Source organism: Brienomyrus brachyistius, chromosome 9 (assembly GCF_023856365.1).
Source record: "Brienomyrus brachyistius isolate T26 chromosome 9, BBRACH_0.4, whole genome shotgun sequence".
NCBI lineage: Eukaryota > Metazoa > Chordata > Actinopteri > Osteoglossiformes > Mormyridae > Brienomyrus > Brienomyrus brachyistius.
The window spans coordinates 15,637,689-15,657,607 of record NC_064541.1 but is presented as its reverse complement, the minus strand read 5'-3'; the positions used below and the strand labels follow the sequence as shown (position 1 = coordinate 15,657,607).

Here is a 19,919-nt window from a genome sequence, read left to right as displayed (position 1 = left end):
ACTTACCGACCTTCTTCTCAGACATGACAATAGAGTAGATTTTGTGAAAATAAGTAGGGGTGTGTATCTCTCCCTCGATACCACACACACAAAAAGATATAAACATATAATGATTTGACACAACTACATTCAGGCTTGTTTGATGCTATTGAAATCGGTTAAATGTATTGGAGTTCCATATTTTTTAACTGAAAATATATTCAAAATTATTTTTTTCCCACAAAACCACTCACTTTCTCTATTTTGTACTGCCGATACCATCTGAGACTCTACCTGAAATTAACAATGAGGTCTTAAAACGAAAAAATATGACACTAATATGCACTAATATTGATGTGACAGGTGAATTGATTAGAGAGCTTCATTGGATTTTGCACTATTTCGTTATAAAATTTGAGCCACATTTGGGACTTTGAATCGCTGCAGCCACTTCATGGACAGATTTACGATTCAAATTCAATTTTGTTATACCCCTAATAACATGCACTTACAAATCCTATGTGGGCTAACGAAGCTAACTGAGTATTATTTTGCTACAAAGGGTTAGGGATGAAATTGCATATAAACCAATGCGAGACATCATTCCCCAATATTCCAACGGCCTATGAGCCAATTTGCATTTGGAAACACATGCAATTGTAGAACTGCCTGACTGAGTTATTTTTCTGAACTCGTGGGAACATATTCAAACATCTTAATATGAAAGGCTGGAACTAGACCACTTGTGAACATACTGCAATTTGTAGAGAAGATTGAAAAAATTATTTAGTCTCTCAGCGAATTAGCCGATATTCTTGTCTCTCTGCTTCACAGACACTCTGCTCCTTCTCGTGCCCCGTAACTGGACGAAACGATAAGTTACACAAGTGGACAAAAGCTGCAGGAACACTTAATCACACCCCCAACCTCAAGAGCTATTCTTGCGCAATTTCTAGCATGGAGCCCCAAGAGACAATCCCGGGTTTGACGGGAGTAGGTGGAGGCCATCGATGGGAACTGCGTCTCCTTGCTGGGGCGGAATTCCTGAAGGCATTCCGTCTTCTGAGTTGGAGGATGTCCTGGGCTCCCAGGAATGTGTTTTGGGTGGCTGGGTTCAGAGATGAAGGAAAATTAAGGGCCGACTCTAATAACAGACACCCGTCCCATGGGAGGAGGGCCTAAGAGGGCAGGTCAAGCAGGGTCCTGCTGCTAAAATGTCTCCCCCTGCACTTTTTTCTGCCATGGGGGGGTGGGGGGGGGGTGGAGGCACTGAGACCAGAGCCTGCCAAGAGAGAACATGGATATGAGAGGAACAGAAAGTGATGAATGCATTAGGGCAGGAGGTTAAAGTGATGCTTTGCGGGAAATTGCATGATCTCTACAACCTGACTTCTTTCTGCAGCAAAGGTAAAAGGTTTATATTGAAAAGGAGAGAGATCAGTGTTTGTGCAAGACTCACACAAAACCTCCAGGTGCTCAATCCCTCAGCTGGTCGACTTTAAATAAAAAGGAAAACCTTGGGTGACTCTCTTCTCCATTTAATTAGTCGCGCCCTGCTGCTGCAGTGTGGAGATAACCACTCTCTCGCCGTTTGGCTCTGTTTAGAACGTGAAGATCCTGACCTACAATGAGCCGCACAATCCTGAGTACAAGGAGTTTGTGAGCAACCTGAAGGTGGAAGCCAAGAGGATGTTCAACTTCACCGTGGAAGACTCACTGGTGAGTGGTTTGGGTTGTGGACTCAGTTGGAAGGGGGTTGTTTTCTTCCTGGTAACTCCAGGCCAGCTTGACCCCAGGTGCATAACTGTTAAATCTTGTGTCTTCTGTGGTTCCCTGTTGGTGGAATGAGTTCCTGGACCACATCATCCTGGAGAATCATCAGATTCTCTCTCCACCTTCAAGACCCATCTGTTTCAAGAATTCCTCTACTAGCCTGACGCCTCTGCTCATTTCCTGAATGGTCTTATTTCACTCTACTGGTCCTTATTTGGCTCTTGCTTTGTTTGAAGTCATTGTGTAGTTCCTGCTCCAACAACTGCTTACACTTGTACCTGCACAGTGGTAGGGGCGCCGTAAAAGTGGGGAATGCTGGGGTGATTCCAAGGGCCTCTGAGTGACAGGGGTCCTAAAAATATTTGGAACACAATTGGATTGGTCTGGGTTGGGGACGCAATATGATATGCTTCCATGGGGCCCAACATGTCTAACGGCACCCCTGCTTAGTCGACTCCTTGGCAGCGTGTTTGAAATGTGCCTTTTGCCTCACTTCTATATCGCTTTATGCAAAAACATCTGCTAAATATGTTAAAAGTAAATGTCGTATGTACCCTAAAGATTTCCAACAGATTACAAACTCAATATAAGAATTCATAGAAAGTGAACAAACTCCAAAGTTCATCCCCCTGTCTGAAACCTGGCTCGGCGACACGTAGGGGAAGCACAGCCAATTTCTGGTGGTTCTGCGCCCTGAAACAGGCCTGTCTCGCTCGGGTCCTGCTCCCTGCCCGCGGGGCTCCGCTGGCCTGTGCTGTCTGCTAACCATCAGCCTTTTAACCCACAGAGCCCACGCAGACGGTTCGTCAATTAAGTTCAGTGCCGTCTGCATGCTCGCTGGTGGAAAAAGTCCCAATACAACTCTTACGCTGCCGAGTGCGATATATTTATTTAGCCGGCAGAATTTCATTGTCTAGCTCTCAAAACCTAGCTACTCCTTCCAAGCATAAGCCGGGATGGGATTCTTTGACTCATTTGCATCATTTTCCAGGTACTTTCCTGCATTATTCCAACAAGACACGTAATCGGCCACAAATGAGATCACCTGTTCCATCCTCTAGTCCAGTCTCCATCCTCCTATTTTGACTGTATTAGGTATTATTATAGGTATTATTATTTATAATTCAGATCGGCAGCCCTACCACACTGACTTTTCCTTCCCATATAGAGGATAAATGACTGGAATTAGTGATCCTTTTATGGGGCAGAGAACTGTGTTTCATCTTTTTGTGAATTTTTTTAAAATTCAAGTAAAATGCAGTCGACCAGAGAGTGCGGATATCTCCCGAGGGTGGGGGAATGGGGTTGGGTCACTTCATACGCCGTTGAAATGCCTCTCGATTAACGACCCGGGAAAAGGGGTGAGAGGGACCCCAGGAGATGTTTTTTTATGGATGATAACACACCAGACCAAATCACCTGTGATGTCAGGCAACTGCAGGCCAAGTCTACAACCCATCCGCATGTATCTTATCTCTCCTCACTGATGTTTACCCCCCTGTCTGCGCATCAAATCACACGGACGCGGCTGCGTATGGCCGCTTGTTTTCGGGACCGACGCACGGCCCATGTTTCCTCGTTATGTCCCCCGATGAGGGTCTCATCTGAGTTTGCAGGGGTGTGTAATGGATCTAGTAAAATCCTACAGTAGCGTCCAGTTTCTATGACGACTTGGCTTGCCTCCCTTATTCATTTGGCTTTAGGCTTTTCACAACCAAACTTAAGCAAAAGAAACAAGCTTATTAGGTTTGAGAATGTTTGGGTTGGACTGGCGTTTATGCCGGGTATCTTTACACACGAGGGCACTGGACAGGCTTCTGACTCTTATCTCCTACAGGACACAGTGGCTGAAAGGAGCTCAGTTTTTATAGGCCTTTCTTAAAAGGCATAAGGCTTTTCAATTCAATTCAATTCAATTCAGTTCAATTCAATTCAATTCAATTCAATTCAATTCAATTGTGTATAGCACCTTTCACGCCAGAGTCATCCCAAGGAGCTTTAGATAGATGTGTTGATATATATGAAACATCATTAGAGAGCGTAATACAGAACCGGAAAAAGGAAGGAAAGAAATTGCTTGCTAAAAGGTAGGTATAAGCTGTGATTAAGAATCAAGACAAAGTCCATCAATGAGTCCGTTATCCACGTTTGACTGTGTAGGGTGGGGGCTACACCCACGATGATATAGTTCGTAGGTCCCATTCGCGATGTCACCTCTCCGTGGGACTGAACCAGGACTACAGCTCAGATGGTGCCCATCTGGGGCACCACCCGGACATGTGGGCAGGCAGAGAGCATGGATGGTCAGAACATGCGTTGACACATAAATGGACAAGCACAGTAGATAAAAATGACATGAACAGCAGCACCAACAGCCATGGTTACGGTGTGCTAGGTTGCGGGTAAGCTAAAGAAGAAATAGGTCTTCAGTCGAGATTTAAAAACTGAGACCGAATCGGCATCCCGAACATAGACTGATAAAACATTCCACAATATAGGGGCCCTGTAGCAGAATGCTTTTCCACCCACTGTCACTTTATTTATGTGTGGAATGACAAGGAAACCAGCATTCTGTGATCTGAGTGGACGATGTACTTCTATCAGGTAGGCTGGAGCTAGACCTTTAAGTGCCTTATATGCAAGTAAGAGAACTTCAAAGTCAGCTCTAAACCTGACAGAAAGCCAATGAAGGGATCTAAGAACAGGGGTTATGTGCTCAAATTTCCTTCTAATGGTGATAATTCGAGCTGCTGAATTTTGAATACGCTGCAAGGTATTTAATGCGCAGTGTGTGCTTGCAGATAACAGAGCATTACAGTAGTCTAACATACTGTATGCAAAGGCATATATCAGTTTCTCTGTGTCTTGAATAGTAAGAAATCGTCGCAGTAGGAAGCTCGCCTTCGATACTGCATCAACAAGTGACCTGCATGAGAGGCTCGTATCTAAAATGTCACCTAGGTTACGTGCTGAGCTGCTGAGGGAAAAGTTCAAGATCGATCTTCCTTCCCCACTGCCCCATCGCACAGCCCCGCCCATCACGTCTGCTTTAGGTAGACTTGACTTGACTAGATTTAACGTTGAAAAGTGAAAGGAGCACACTTCTAAAGGGGGTGTTGTTCGCAAAACATGCTGGCCAAAACCAGTCACTCTCCACTATCATGTTTTAAGCAGTGAGGAGCTCCTGGTCTCAGGGGGAGTTTGACAGGGCTGTGGCCAGGGTGAAATGCATCCAACACTTGTTCAGTTATTGCAAGTCATCCAGGCCCCAGCTGGCCCACATTATCACACTCCCTGCATCATGTATCACAGCCGGGATGAGGTTGTGATGTTAGTATACAGTGTTTTCCTTTCTCCATATAGAGCACTGCATACATTTACCGAAAGTTCAACCTCTCCCTCATCTCTCCGCAGAACGTTTGTTGCAGTGATGCAGTTGAACATCTGGGTGGTCTTCAGCGAATAAGATAATAATGCTTTTTAGAGAGCAGTGATTTCCTCCTTGGTTACTTCCCATGAACACTACTCTCCGTCAGTGTTTTTCTTATCAGAGAATCAGGAACATGGATGTTTTCAAGCGCAGAGATGCCTGCAAAAATCCTCACTTGTCACCTTCAGCTTCTTTGTCATTTGTTTGAAGGTTTTATTTATGTGCGCAATTCCATTGATCTTCGTCAGACGCCCCCTTCCAGGAAGAGTCGCCACACTGCGGAATCTCTCTCATTATCTGCGATCTTCCTGACTCTGGACCGATGGAAGCCCGAGTGTATAAAACACCTTCTCTAACCCTTTCCAGTCTTATGATCTTGCATCTCTGAAGTATCTTCTTATTGGGTGTATTTCATATAGTTCAACAAAATTCTGTTTGAAAAGCAGGTAAATAAAATTGTTGGTCTGTTTATGCAACGGCATAGCTAAACGCAGACACCTGACACCAATTAACTTCTTTTCACGAGGTCCATTGCCTTAGTTGTTCACACAATATTCCATTAGTGACCTTGACTGCTTAAACCGCTTGTTTAATTAAGGTATGTCAACATAAAATATAGTGTCTGCCATTTATTATATAAGGCTGTCTTTATTTGTTATTATGACTGGACGAAGATCAGATCACATTTTCACGACCATTCATGCAGTAATCCACATGATTCCATGGGAGTTCGCGAAATTTTTCGAGGCGAAGCGGTCCAACGCGAAAATGACAAATAGATGTGGATTCAAATCATAAACAAAAAAGAATAGCTGAATAGCTTTTTAAAAAGGGCTTATTTTGTCTCCATCTACATTGGCTGGAACTACATGTAACACCACATGGTGAGCTTTTGTGTGGAGGTTTTGCTGAGCATGTGCTTGTGCGCTTTTATCCGAAGGATGTTTATGAGGTTTGCAGATATTTGGAAATAATCTTTCTGACAGCTGGCTGCACAGGATGTTGGAGGTTCCCTGCCTGGCTTAGATTAGTCATAATGCATGTAATTGGTCATTTACTTGCCTAATCTTCCTACTATAATTAGTCATCCGTTTTTGTTTTATAATGCTAAATGTTTTTGTTTTGAATGAAGGTCCGATATTTTGCTTAGTCGTATCACCTCCTCGAAATGACATATTCTGGTCACCTGTACACCTCACGATGCTGGAAGATGAAATATCATTTATGTTCTTTATTGAATTAGTTCGTTTTTATGGTTCTCAAGGCTACTTTCTGTAGTCACAATCCAAAAAATAGTCAAATAGTAAAACGGTAGGAATGAAGGACAGGACGAAAACATTAGCAGTTGATGGAGAATGTGGAGCGATGGAAAAAGAGATGGAAAGTGCTGTGGTGGATTTAGGATGAAGAGGAAATCTGATAAGTCATCCCTCCCCTCCTGCAGATGAACCTGATCTCCGGAGGTTTCTACGACGGTGTGATGCTGTACGCCCAAGCCCTGAATGAGACCATGGCTGAGGAGCCAGGCATCCCGGCAGGAAAGAACGTTACGATGAGGATGTGGAACCGCACTTACCACGGTAAGTAAGCTCCCCGATCATCTCATCGGGTCGTGGCTCGCTGGGAGCTACGTCCGTGGCCACACGACTCAACACCAAGGATGTCATCCCAGCATCCTGATTGCAAACCCACAAGTCCTGCTGAGGTTATTTTTCTCCTTGTACGTTTGTACCTCTTTCTGCAGCATCGGTTATAGTAACTTGCTAGCCCTTAGAGCAGGGAGGATAAGCCACTCCTGGTTGTGATATGAAATGCCAGAAATTGAGATTGAACCCACTCTCTCAGAAGTATTTCATGGGAGCAGTTAAGCTTTCAAATCTGAATAAATCTATGTGGTGTTTCGCTCAAGTGTCAGTCAGCCACCTGGGACCTGTGGGGTGATCCGTGTCCATCATGCTAAAAGTTTGCTCACACATTGATCGATGTAAATGACGCGGAGCTGTCGGATACAGGTGTGAGTCGCTGAAGACCCATCGGTTCCGAGTAAGAGTTCCTGTGCTGCAGGCTCATGCTTAAAATCGGAGTTCCTAGTAGCAACTCTGGGCTCAAAAGTCAGAAGATGGGAAAGCTCACATCTGCCGGGGACTTTCAGAAACCTCTCTGCTTGACCATTCATTACGTGTATGGAAATACAGAAGGATTGAGTCAGCCTGGCCCTGAATGCTTGCACTTTCCAGACTGCCTTCCTTGTGAGATTTCGCATGAAGCTCATTCATCAATGCAATGTGACTGCGAATGGGAATGTTATGTCATGCAGCATACTGAACATGGTTGGTGTAACAGTAAAGCCCGACTTGACTTGAACTGTTGAGAGTTCCCCAGGCGAAATCTAGAAGCTGAGTCACATGCATGATATTTGTACATTAATTCAATGGAAGCTGATAATAATGGAGTTTCCACCTTTGCATGCTGAGTCTAGGCTGATTGCCTCACCTGCATATTATGTTTACATACAGCCTCTGATATTCTGGGCAAAGAATATCGGACGTGATTTTATAAGGCGGTGGGTGGCTGGGCTTTATGCAGGACTGTTGAATATCAACCTTTAACTAGCTGCTAGCTTGGTATCACCGTTTTATTCCTTTCCTGTGATTGCATATTTTATGCCATAGTTAGAAATTCATAATGTCGACTGAATTTGGATTCGAATAACGGCAAGCAATGCAGTTATGTTCCTTGATAATCAGGAGCGCACCCATCGTTCCAGGCAGTGCAAAAACCACATTTACTGGACATTCAATACTTGCTGTCATCTTTTGGTTCCTTTGCGCCTTTTGACTGGTTGAAGATCACATAGGAATGTCCTATAATGTCCAGGTATAGAGAATTGCAGTGTGGAGCCCTGTTATCTGCGACAACCAGCTGTGCACCGAACATGACCAGACGACACTCAAGCTAGGCTGAAGGGAGCAGAATTCTTGACTTTTGACAATTCTGCGTATTTGTTGTTTGTTTCATTTTTATATCACTCTGCACCCTAAAACCACGCCAGTCCATGACTTTTTTAACATCCATCCTCTGTCTTGTTATTTTGCTCAGGTTTGGGGGGGGGGGGGGGGCAGAAATTAGAGCCTTTACCAGGCATCGGAAGGCAGGAGGCTGAAGGGCACCTCGGATGCTAGTGCATGGCAGTGCACACAAATACACCCAGTCATATGCATGGGCAAATTAGAAACACCCCAACTACTCATGCGCACACGTAGTGTATCCATCTCCATTTATTTCTATGGGCATAACCCTAATCCCAACTATGACGACCATATGACGACCACAACGCCTAACCTTCAAAATAAGTAACCAAACAAAATAGACGACTTTTGGCTTCTGGACTGAAAAATGTCCCCACAAGGTCAAAAATAGCAGGTTTTTCTCACATTGTGAGGACATATGGTTCACACATTTGATTCTGAGGGAAGAAAGCCCCCTTTAACTCCATCTGCACAGGAATACCTGTCACTCACAGGTGCTTTCTGTCCTACTTCTTGCGACAGCGGTGTTTCAGTATTTGCCTTGAACTATTTTCTTTGTATGCTGGTCTTTAACGTACAACAATGGAAAATGTATACTCTAAGGGACAAGGGAGAGGGATGAGGGCAGCGATAAAAGTACAAAATCTAGAGCCATTTAGAATAATCATCGTCTGTGATATTGTATCGCTTCATGAAGCATGCTCTGCTTTCTATGATACCATTAAAATGCCCCATAAGGTCCTAAATCTTGAATTTTAATACTGCTGTCAGGAGACTGAAGAATGAATTTCACTCTATATGCGAGGATTCCTCGAGAGTATCTTTTTTAATATGAATTGCTTGTATCATGAGTTATATTGGTGTAAGAAGTGGCTTCTTTTGAGCCAACTTAAAAGCTTCCTACATAAAAAAAAGAAATAAATACACTGTCCAGGAAACATTAACATCGTATGAATCTGAAGAGTCATTCAGTGACACGGGGGTGTGAATGCAGAATGTGAATCACAGATTTTCAAATTCCAGCTGTGAGGGATTGGGGGGGTGGCGGGGGGCTCTGGCCATAAAGGAAGGAAAAGCAGTGCTTTGTGGGTGTCCTGTGCCCCTAGCTGTTTTTTTCATTTGGCCCTTAAGCTGCCCCCCACACGCCTGGAGTTGGGCTGTTCCATTCATGCTATTGAATGCACATGGAAGCGTGTCCCACTCCTGTTTTCCTGCAAAGTTCACCTCTGGGTTTCCTTATGCTAAAAAACAGGAATAGCAGTATCTGACTTTCCACCCTGCGGAGGTGCTCGCATCACTTCCTGTGGGCAAGCAGGTGTCTTTCTTCCTCCGCCTGTTCAAGCAGACACAAGCGCCGAAATTCTGCAGATGTTGCGAAATCTGTTATTAAAGCCCCCCCCCCCCCCCCCGTCGGACGTGCGGGCCTGGCCTCTGATGTACTGCCAAGCCACGAGCCCAGAGCCTGCGCTGTACTGTAGGCCTGACCCCAGCTCCAGTTACAGACAGAGCTCGGTGTTCACATTGAGTCACCCTTATCATCTGAGATGCTCTGGATCCCGCCAAAGGCGCGTCATCGCGTCACACTGACCGCCTGCCCAGACTATGGCTACTTGACGGGGACGATTATGAGTGCGTTTATTGAAACCTCACATTTCATTCAGTGCACACAGGTCATTGATGTCTCCAAAGCTATCAATGGGCGTACATATAGATGGTCCCCTTCAGATACATGGCTTCCTGTTGAAGATCGCTCATTACTCTTCCCTGTTGAATCGTTACTGGGTTGTTATAATTAGATGTTTGAAATGCATACATTATAGAGGCCAATGGTTTCTATATTCAACGGTACACATTCACTGGGCAGCACTTTAAATGTTGAAGTCGATCAGTATATTAAAGACACCACATCCATCTTGCAGTGAGCACCATTCGTGTCTCCTCCCCTCCCCCAGGCATGAGGCTGGGGTATATTAGACAGGCTGGCAATCCCAATCCTCTCCTTCAGTTCCCGTAACCCCTGCCTCCGAATCAGCCGATGCCTGGGGGTGAATGTATCCTCCATGTTCCTGTCTGATGCTCTTCGTCTGCTGAGGGCAGTGTTCCTTCAGGAGGACCTTCTCGCTGGTTCCTGTTGAAAGAAAACGCTTCAGGTTCTTTATTGTTTGATTATTGAAAAAAATGTGATATAATCTAAATCAGTGTTTCCCAATCCGGTCCTTGAGGACCCACAGACAGTGCATGTTTTTGCTTCCTCCGAGCTCCCTACTAGACCGTCCACATAGGGAGCTGGGAGGGAGCAAAAACATGCACTGTCTGTGGGTCTCCAAGGATTGGGTTGGGAAACACTGATCTGAATGTTGATAGAGTGCATCTTTATCAGTGGTGATTAACAAGAATATAAATAATCATATTATAGTGCTAACTTGTGTCAATTAAAATGATGTTCGCAGAAGATAATTATCAGTTCAGCTGGGTCTCAATGACACTGTGACAGTTATGATTCTAAGCAGTTTAAACACAGTGACGGTGATTAAGGGCTCGGATGAACACCTATGTAAAGGTGTGACTGGGTCCAGCTGTGTTCATGCTAGTTAGGTGCACGTTGGTATCATCACCTCATGTGAAAGTGGGTTAATGACCGACCTTGTGTGCAATGTATCCATGGAAGACAGACAATGACGACAGCGTTCACTTTGCTGTTCTGCCTTCCTCTGTTATGTGCACGACCATCAGTCATTGCCTGCTTCCTCCTGTCGCTCCCTCATCCTGTCTCTTCCACTGGGTTCTCCATGTCCTCCTTCTGTACGGATCATGCGGAAATTATAATACCATCTGTCCAGATGGCTTTTGAACCCTGGGAGTGTCCGACACACTTAACAGTTCCTGTTAAGCACCCATTAGCCCTGGTATCAACATGGTAACTACTCACTCCTCTCTGTTTTTTTTCCCCACTTTCCAGAAGCTTCTTTGGCTTATTGTCCACCTCCTCCTTCTTTTGTTTTTCTCTTTCACTCCCTTGCCTGTCATCCACGTTCGCCGTCCTCCCACTCGCTCCCTTCTTTCTTCCTGCATTACCTCTCCTTCTCCTCCCACTCAGATCCATCCTCTCGTTTCAGCTTCTCTCGAAGTACTGGTGGCTCCACTTGTGCTCCTCCTCTCCTCCCTTCCTCCCCTCCTTTCCTCTCCTCTCCTCTTCTCCTCTATCTTGGCTCGCTCCCCCCTCACCACACGGCAGGTAATATGCTCGGGCCTCTACTGCCGCCACTCTGATATCTCCCTACATTTATACAAAGGGCAGGACAGTGTGATCAGGCCTCCTCGGTACTTTGTCTCTGCCACGTTTCATTTGTCGTGTCTTGCCACCACATCTCTCTGCGTCCACCTGTCCGTTCCTCCTACAGCAGCCTCTCCATACTCATCAGCATCTTGGTCAGCGTCTTCCTTCATCTCCGCTGCTGTTTCCCCCATCTGTCTCTTGTCTGGGGTCCACATCGTTGTGTGAAGCGGAATCTCTAAGCATGCAGCCCTTGGAGAAGAAAAATGGCTTCGAGAACCTATTGATCTCAGTCCTTCTTGCTTTTTCATGCATCAGCTATATAAACATGTATCCGTATGCATAGAAGTGTATAAATATCTCCTTTAAATACACGTATAGACATGAATACTGACGTCAGATGCAATCCCCATTGAAACACCTAGGAGCTTAAAATGTAAAAATAGGACTGTCTCGGTTTACAGTCCTGCTCAAAATCAATACAGAGTGCCTCTGCACCTCTTGGATTTCTGACTACATTAGCCTCAGTACCACTGAGTTCTTGTGAGAATTGTCGTACAGCTGTGTTAATCTCACTCACCCCATGTGTCCGAGAGAAAAGCTATATGAAATAGCTGTTGTAGCAACTGTGTGCCTGTTTGATAACGCCGAAGTCACTGCTACCAAAACGCAAATGCCGCCCTGCAAATACATTTCAGCCTTCGAAGGACAATGAGGAGTTTTCATTTACTGCAAGACATGGCACATTGTAACTCGTGTACTGAAGCTGTTTGATTAAAAGAAATGGTTTGACTCCATCATCTCTAGGGACAGGACTGCTTATTTAATATGTACCAACCATAGGGGATTACTTGGTATGTTTGTGTTGTGAACAAAAATTGCATGTCCTAGTTGACCATAGTATTTAATTGCATGTGTGAATGTGTGTGTGTGGATTAGGTTTATATTACTTTGTGGGGTTCAAATGTTTTTTGATCTTTCAGGTCCCCACAAATATTTGTGAATGCAATCAAAAAAAGTAATAATGCCCATGCGTCTCATACTTGGGTTACTTAAGGATAGGGCTGGGTAGGGGTTAAGGTTGTGTTGTGATTAGAGTTTTCCCCATAGAAATGAATGGAGAGTGTGTGCTCAATATTGTGTGCCCTAACCTTATGGTCTGTGTTACCTAGGAAACATTTCAGAACCTCGTGAGACAGAAGAAGCGGTCGGAGGATGGATGGATCATTTAGTGGACACTGGCAAACTTACTTAGTGTGTGTTTGAGTCGTACTGTTCCTTAATTTATGAAGTGAGACAGAGAGGGGGATAAAGACCATTTGATTTCAGTCCTTGTAGGGAGTAGAGGTCAAGGACGGCAACTGCTGGTTAACGGAAGTGATGCTGATAATTGAGATAGAGCACCAACAAGTGAACATCATGTGTGCATGAGAAAACATTCCATATAAGTTATAGTTCTGGTTGTATTTGTGGAGGAGAGGCAATGAACTTCTCCTTGCGCTTATCAGTGATTCAGTGAAATACATCCATCTATGACTGCTTATTCAGTGCAGGGTCATGGTTAGCTTCTATTCCGGGACATTTAAGGCAGCCTAATAGAAATGGTAGAGTGGTGGCTCTGAGGCTAGGGATTTGTGCCAGCAAATGGAAGGTTGCTGGTTCCAATCCTATGCATACCTGGAGTGATTCTACTCTGTTGGACCCTTGAGCAAGACTCTTAACCTGCAATTGCTTCGTCCAGAGTATGATGTTAATCTACATCCAGCCCTGTATGGAGGTCCTCCAACTTACAGGGAAAAACTTGGAGATTGGTGGCAGGATTGGCGCTCCGCCCACGAGAAAACCTCACATTGCTTCATTCGGATTAGTGTGGTGCTGAGGTATCGGCTACTATATGGCTGTACTCAGGTTCTCACCCCTGAGGTGGTTTGTTGCGTGGTGGGTGTGGCAATGCGCTGTAATCAGTGCCTGCTCCTTAGCTCTAGTAGGAATGCCAGTCTGTCGCAGGAATCTTCACACCGGTCCACCTAAACTCCATGTTTGCGGACTGGAGAAACCCCCTGCAGATCCTTGGAGAATGCAGCGCTGGAGAAGCTGAGGGTACAGTGCTGTCCACTGAGCCACCACACCACAAGCATGTTCTAGAGATTCTTGCAGTGCTCCACAAAGAAGTGTTTTATATCCCCACTGGTGATTCGTAGCAGATTCTGCCAGATGAGCGCCCATTAATAAGCTCTGTGCGAATGTGGATCCAATTTAACTAATGCGTAACAGGCGGGAGACCAAAGCCATTTCAAAGTTCCTGTTAATTTATCAGCCACACATGGCATGAAATGATAGACCGGGCTGCACTATCGACCAGAGTCTCCAACAGATAAAGTTGTGTGATCTTGACTGAGGTGGATTGCACTGCTTTAGAAAGTGACCACTCCGGCTTGGAACTTCGCAATGAATGTTTGAACCCTGATGAGGGTCCTTTTGAAGACGTAAGAAACTACAGTCAAAGACAAAGAAAGATACTATGTTCAGACGCAATTGTTATAACTACATCTCAATATTTACACAGATTCTTCAATTTAACTTTACGTAAAGTATTTTCTAGAGATAATGTCTTTTCTTCGAAACAAACCTGTTATCAAATGTCGAATGACTTATTCTATATCAGAGTCATCATACAGAGTACTTTAGACTCTCGTATTTAAGCGTCCATAATAGGATACAGCTGCCCCAAGCTCTTCCTCTGCTCTTGTGCTTGCATAAATCACTCTTTGTCGGGAAAAGCTGCCCACTTGACATATTCGACTTGTGTGAGAAACGTTCTCGGCCTGCTCCCCGGACACCAGCCTTTCCGGATGGGTTATGCATAGGTTATTTGGCAACGTGCCATCCACCCTGAGCGGCTTCCTGGAATCAAGGTACACTCAGAATTTGTACAGACATATGGAGTAGTTGATAGGGAATGGGACTTTAGCCAGATGGTGTTAAATCCTGTACCCCGGGGGTGGTGGAACAGAGTGGGGGGGGGGGGGTGGCAGTTGTTTTACTTCTTCATTTGGATCTGATCCTGCAAGCACATTTACATATCTCTACATGCAGTTCACTTATTGCACAACAGATGGCACCACTGTATTCGACCTTCATCAAAGGTCATTTTCTGTCAATCAGAAATCTGTCTCTGCTGTTAGATATCCAGATAGATAATGCCCCTCCCGGCCATCTTTGCTGTGAGTAATTCTTGTGAGTAGAGCATAGATCTCTCCGGTCCCTGCCAGAATAGCATCAGCTTCATCCAAAACTGCCCTTAATATCATAATACTGACAGTACAGTTGTCAGTCTGCTTGTACAAGCACCTCTACGCCACATACACACTCCATAAAGGGGTCACCTACCCCTCAAATGCTGTGAAGTGCTGTCGGATATCAAGAAAAGCCGGCTACGTCACTTCCGAGACTCAAACCGCAATCGAAATTGCAGCATGTAAATTCAGGCTGTGGTTTCCATTGACAGCCACTGCCATGCTGACTGTTGAAAAGGTGAGTGATCAAGGTGCATATTGTACCCTAGATAAAATACTTTTTGATTTCTTGAATTGACTTGACTTGTTATTAATTATTCTTTCCTTGTACGTTGACATTAAATGCTTGATACCCTCTTGATTAAATGCAGTTGATTGTATTTTTCAGGAACCCAATTATATTAGGTAAGCCCCAAAACGATACACTTGTATTGTTCTTTATGATGTACTTAAATGCAAGCTTTACTCTGTACAGTAGAATAGTTTATTATATTCCAGTGTAGTGAGATTTTCTTGTGCAGTGGCTTATGGTTAATAATAATCCAGTAAGAATGATATTGTGTAGCATTGTGGTATTGGCTAGTTTATGGACATTATTAAATTCACATTTTTATGAGCAGACATTTTAAAATGTATCTCCTTTGTCAGTGTTTCCTGACCCAGACCTCAGGAACCACCAGACTGGGTTGGGTACTGCTGTCCTATGTGAAATGCCCTCTTGTGGTTCACTCTGTGTTAATGCAAGCGGAGAAGTGTTATTTTACAGTTCCAAAGCCATTAGATCCAGTTAACGTCCTATAAACCGACTAGCCAAGAAAAGTCAAGACTGGTTCACATTATTGTTTTGCTTGAAAATTAATTGGCTTCGGAATAAGTTCTTGACAGTAGCATACGATCCTCTGTTTTCCCATTGATAAAGAGCCACACTGGTTTCCATTAATGCTTAATCAAAAGTAACCAACGGCTAAGACAAGCCGTGCAAAGTACAATAACAGGAGCAAAGAGCCTTTGGAAGCAACGCGTCATCATCGAGGCACTCTCCCCTCTTTTCAAGAGGTCTCCTGATGGAGATGGCGATCAAATTGGGCAATGAGAACAGATGAAAGACCCATATTTAGTCTTGAGTAGTACACATGTCTTTGAACTGCATCCTAGAAAAGAGAGGCCATCTGAGTCGGCAGAGGGCTTGGTATCCTCACCTGGATCTCCAGTGGAGGAGCATGCTATCATTAGCAAGAGTGGTATGCATGATAGAGAATTTTTTTTTGGTCACCGGTTAGCACCTGTTGAAGTGCAGCCATGCTTCTCTGACAGTGTTTTGTAACATTATCTTCATATAAAGTCCACTTTCTGAACTGTGCAATTAATAGTGAAAAGCTATTGATGATACCCAGCAAGACTGCTTTGAAGTGCTTAGTTGGTACTGGAGATTCTGCTGAAGTGGCTCTTGGGAAATTAGTGTTTGAAGAGAGGGGGACTGTACGACCTCTGAGCAGAGTAAAAGACTGTAGTCGGGCCTGGGAAGGAAACCTTGGGTTTGGCTGTTTCTGTTGGTATCCCACGTGGATGCCCCTTCCCATCGGAAGCCTGCCCACCACCCATTTCCCATTCTCCTCCCCGGACCCCTTTCCCAGGCTCCGCAGTCTCCCATCATCCCCCAGGTTTCATTCTGAGGATGAGCTTCGGCCAGCTCTATTCGTAGGAGTCAGGCTTTGGCTGATTAAAACCCACCCCCTTGTTTGGTTAGTTTCCCCTCGGTTGCCTGGATACGGGGGGGGGGGGGGGGGTGTTTCGGTAGGCCTTTGTTAGTCTGGAGCTGGAAGACGGTGTTACAAAACAAATGATTGGTCATTCACATGCAAACTCTCCAGAACATTTCCTCGGATTAAATGCTACTGTCCAGCGGTGTATTTCTTGTCTTCGTTAATTAAAATGGAGAACTTCATAATACGAGCAGGCGAAAGAATTTCAATAAAGCCTGAGGCAATTAAATACTGTAATGAGTTCCAAGCGCTTGAGTGAAATTAAAATGCACAACTTCTCATGTTATTCAATTGCTTGTTCACTTAAATAACTTCTAGCCCCAGTCACGGTTGGCTTATTGTTGCAATGAAAAGTGTATTCACTCGACAGTGCCTCATTTAAAGAATAAAAATCATGTTATTTGCTTATGCCCTTTTAGTTATCAGCAAAGAGTACTCTTGTCTCTCGTCACATCCAGCTGTACTCCTCTGCTAGCAGGTGCTATTTAATGGCTTCTTTTGTCTTCCGCGTACATGTTGTTTTAACACTTTGCGTCTGCCTCATCCAATTTTTTTTTCCGTGTGCTCGCAAATCTCGCGTCTTCGGTGATTTGCTCGGTGATTGCAGTGTAGCTTTCCAGTTGTTTCCTTCCTGCGCTTGAGAAGCCGACAGACAAGTCGTCCACGTTAGAGGAGCGGGTCAATCCGGTCAAGCCTGCCGCTCGATGTGTCCATGTGCCCAGCGTAGTCCGGAATGTTCCGTTCACTTCGAGGTGCTTCCGGAACCATGTGGGAGGTAAAGGGTAAAGTGATTTGGCCAAGATGATGAGAATGCCTGTGACAGATCACAGTGCAAGAATTCGTATGAAACCCAGCCAAAAGCAAGCATCCCTGTCACGCAGGCCATGTGATACGGTTTCTGAACTCTGTTTCAGCGTTTCTTCAGATACCAAAGAAAGAGCGAAGGGAATGTAATTCACTGCAGATTTGCGACCAAGAGAAACATTGATAATGGGCAGAGAATAAACAAGAAGCAGATGGAGACTCAGAAAGGAGAAGATCGCTAAGACCTTAATAGCAACAATGCAAATTTCTGACCTTTTAGTGGTGCAAAGCGCAAATTTAGGACTTTTTAGCAGTGCAAGGAACAAACAGAGAACATTCCGAGGTATTTCTTGCTTTCAGCTTCTGGAAAATATTGCTTAAAGGGGAGATACATTTGATATTTTATTCTGTTCTTCAAGTCGTTCAAAAGAAATGTTTATGCGGCAGAGAGGAGCTCAGTAACCATTTTTTTGTGTGAATCTTAATGGAGTTTGTTGTGCGTAAAATCTGTTGTTTTTAAGATGACTGAATTTCACTGTAAATTCTCTTCTGTCGTAATGTAGAAGTGCATGTGAACTTCTTCATTTCACAAGGCCATTAACTAGGCTTAAATTGAAAAATGCACGGTGGGGAAAAATCAGTACAAAACCAGTGACCTGTGATGATGAATTTGATTGTCATTTAGTAGCACTGCGTGGGTTCAGACAGGTTCTAACAAAACACTGATTCGGCTTAGTGGGAAACCTTGATCGATACCCTGATTTTTTTTTCATCGGCACACGGAACTGAGCTAAGACTTGCCGATGAGATGACAGGAATACACGGCAGTGGCCTAACCATAATAACCACAGTCATTGCTTTGATTAGCCATGAATCAGTGCTGAACAGTAAGTATAAAATGGGTCTGATTCCACACCTTGAGAATTGTAGTTATCCACTGTTGACCTAGAAAATGAAATATTTCTGCAGGGCCGAGGGACAGGGCCAAGTTGAAATCACACGAGGTTTGCAGTGGTAGTAAAAATAGCATGCCAGTAGCCAGAAATAAACATAGGAACCCCACATTATTCTGGACCATGTTAATTGTTACCCTCTGAAAGACTCATGGCAAATATTTTTTTTTCTTAGGCAGGACCTGATACCAAAGAAGGAAAAAGCTGTCATTGTATTAGTTTTTCTTTTGTGCTCCCATTAGCTCGGGCTAAATGTCAGGCTGGGGAACGAGTGCAGGGCATCCTCATCTCATTTGCATACGGCAGAGCCCTAACGCTTTTTTTTATTTTGTTGGCAAATTGCCAACAATTAGGTGCTTAGTGTAACAGCTACACTAACAAAGGAATCTTAGTATAAACCTCCAGTACTATTGAATTGGACATATTTGGATTTTAGTCAATCCAGGCAATCTTCAATGAGTGTTCAAACATGGACAACGTTACTGCCCTGCTCAAACACTGGGTTGATCTGTGTCTTTTATATATATATATATATATATATATATATATATATATATATATATATATATATATATATATATATATATATATATATATATAAAACCTGTCACCCCTCTGTGATGCATGAAAACTCCTAAAAGTCACGGTCTCAATCCTATCTACTGCAAGCCCCTCTTTGCCCTTTGCAAAATGCTCTTTCTCCTCACAGCAGAGCAAACGAAATACTCCCAGAGACCTCAAGGTTAATAATTTCCTAACCGCTGTTTCTGTGCCAAAGCTTCGATAAGAGGTTTCTCCTGTCCAGCATCTCCATGCCATTGATTAAAAGATAGAAGATCTCACAGTCAAAGCCGTGCTCATCTTCATTTGTGTATTTTCAGCCCTTTCCCATCAGCTGGCTTTGTCGACCCATGTCGGGGTTTTTTTTGTCACATTAACCCGCCTTTCACACAGAGCATAAGATGCAGGGCCCCTGATTTCTGACCTTGAAGTGCCTGTACCATAAGTGCCTGTACCATAAGTACCTGTACCATAAGTGCCTGTACCATAAGTGCCTGTACCATAAGTACCTATACCATAAGTACCTGTACCATAAGTGCCTGTACCATAAGTGCCTGTACCATAAGTACCTATACCATAAGTGCTTGTACCATAAGTACCTGTACCAAAAGTGCCTGTACCATAAGTGCCTGTACCAAAAGTGCCTGTACCATAAGTACCTGTACCATAAGTGCCTGTACCATAAGTACCTATACCATAAGTACCTATACCATAAGTACCTGTACCATAAGTGCCTGTACCATAAGTGCCTGTACCATAAGTACCTATACCATAAGTACCTGTACCATAAGTGCCTGTACCATAAGTGCCTGTACCATAAGTACCTATACCATAAGTACCTATACCATAAGTACCAGTACCATAAGTGCCTGTACCATAAGTGCCTATACCATAAGTGCTTGTACCATAAGTACCTGTACCAAAAGTGCCTGTACCATAAGTACCTGTACCATAAGTGCCTGTACCATAAGTACCTGTACCAAAAGTGCCTGTACCATAAGTGCCTGTACCATAAGTGCCTGTACCAAAAGTGCCTGTACCATAAGTACCTATACCA

At 44.1% G+C, this 19,919-nt stretch overlaps 1 protein-coding gene across 2 annotated transcripts in view; it reads left to right on the top strand.

Annotated features, from left to right (window-relative positions):
* Positions 1 to 19,919, top strand: part of LOC125748873 (atrial natriuretic peptide receptor 1-like) — a 55,342-nt gene that overhangs the window by 21,357 nt on the left and 14,066 nt on the right. For both annotated transcript variants that reach the window (XM_049025534.1, XM_049025535.1), the window contains 2 exons: positions 1,585 to 1,698; positions 6,627 to 6,762. In XM_049025534.1, the coding sequence (XP_048881491.1) occupies positions 1,585 to 1,698; positions 6,627 to 6,762 (250 nt within the window). The remainder of the gene's footprint in view (positions 1 to 1,584; positions 1,699 to 6,626; positions 6,763 to 19,919) is intronic.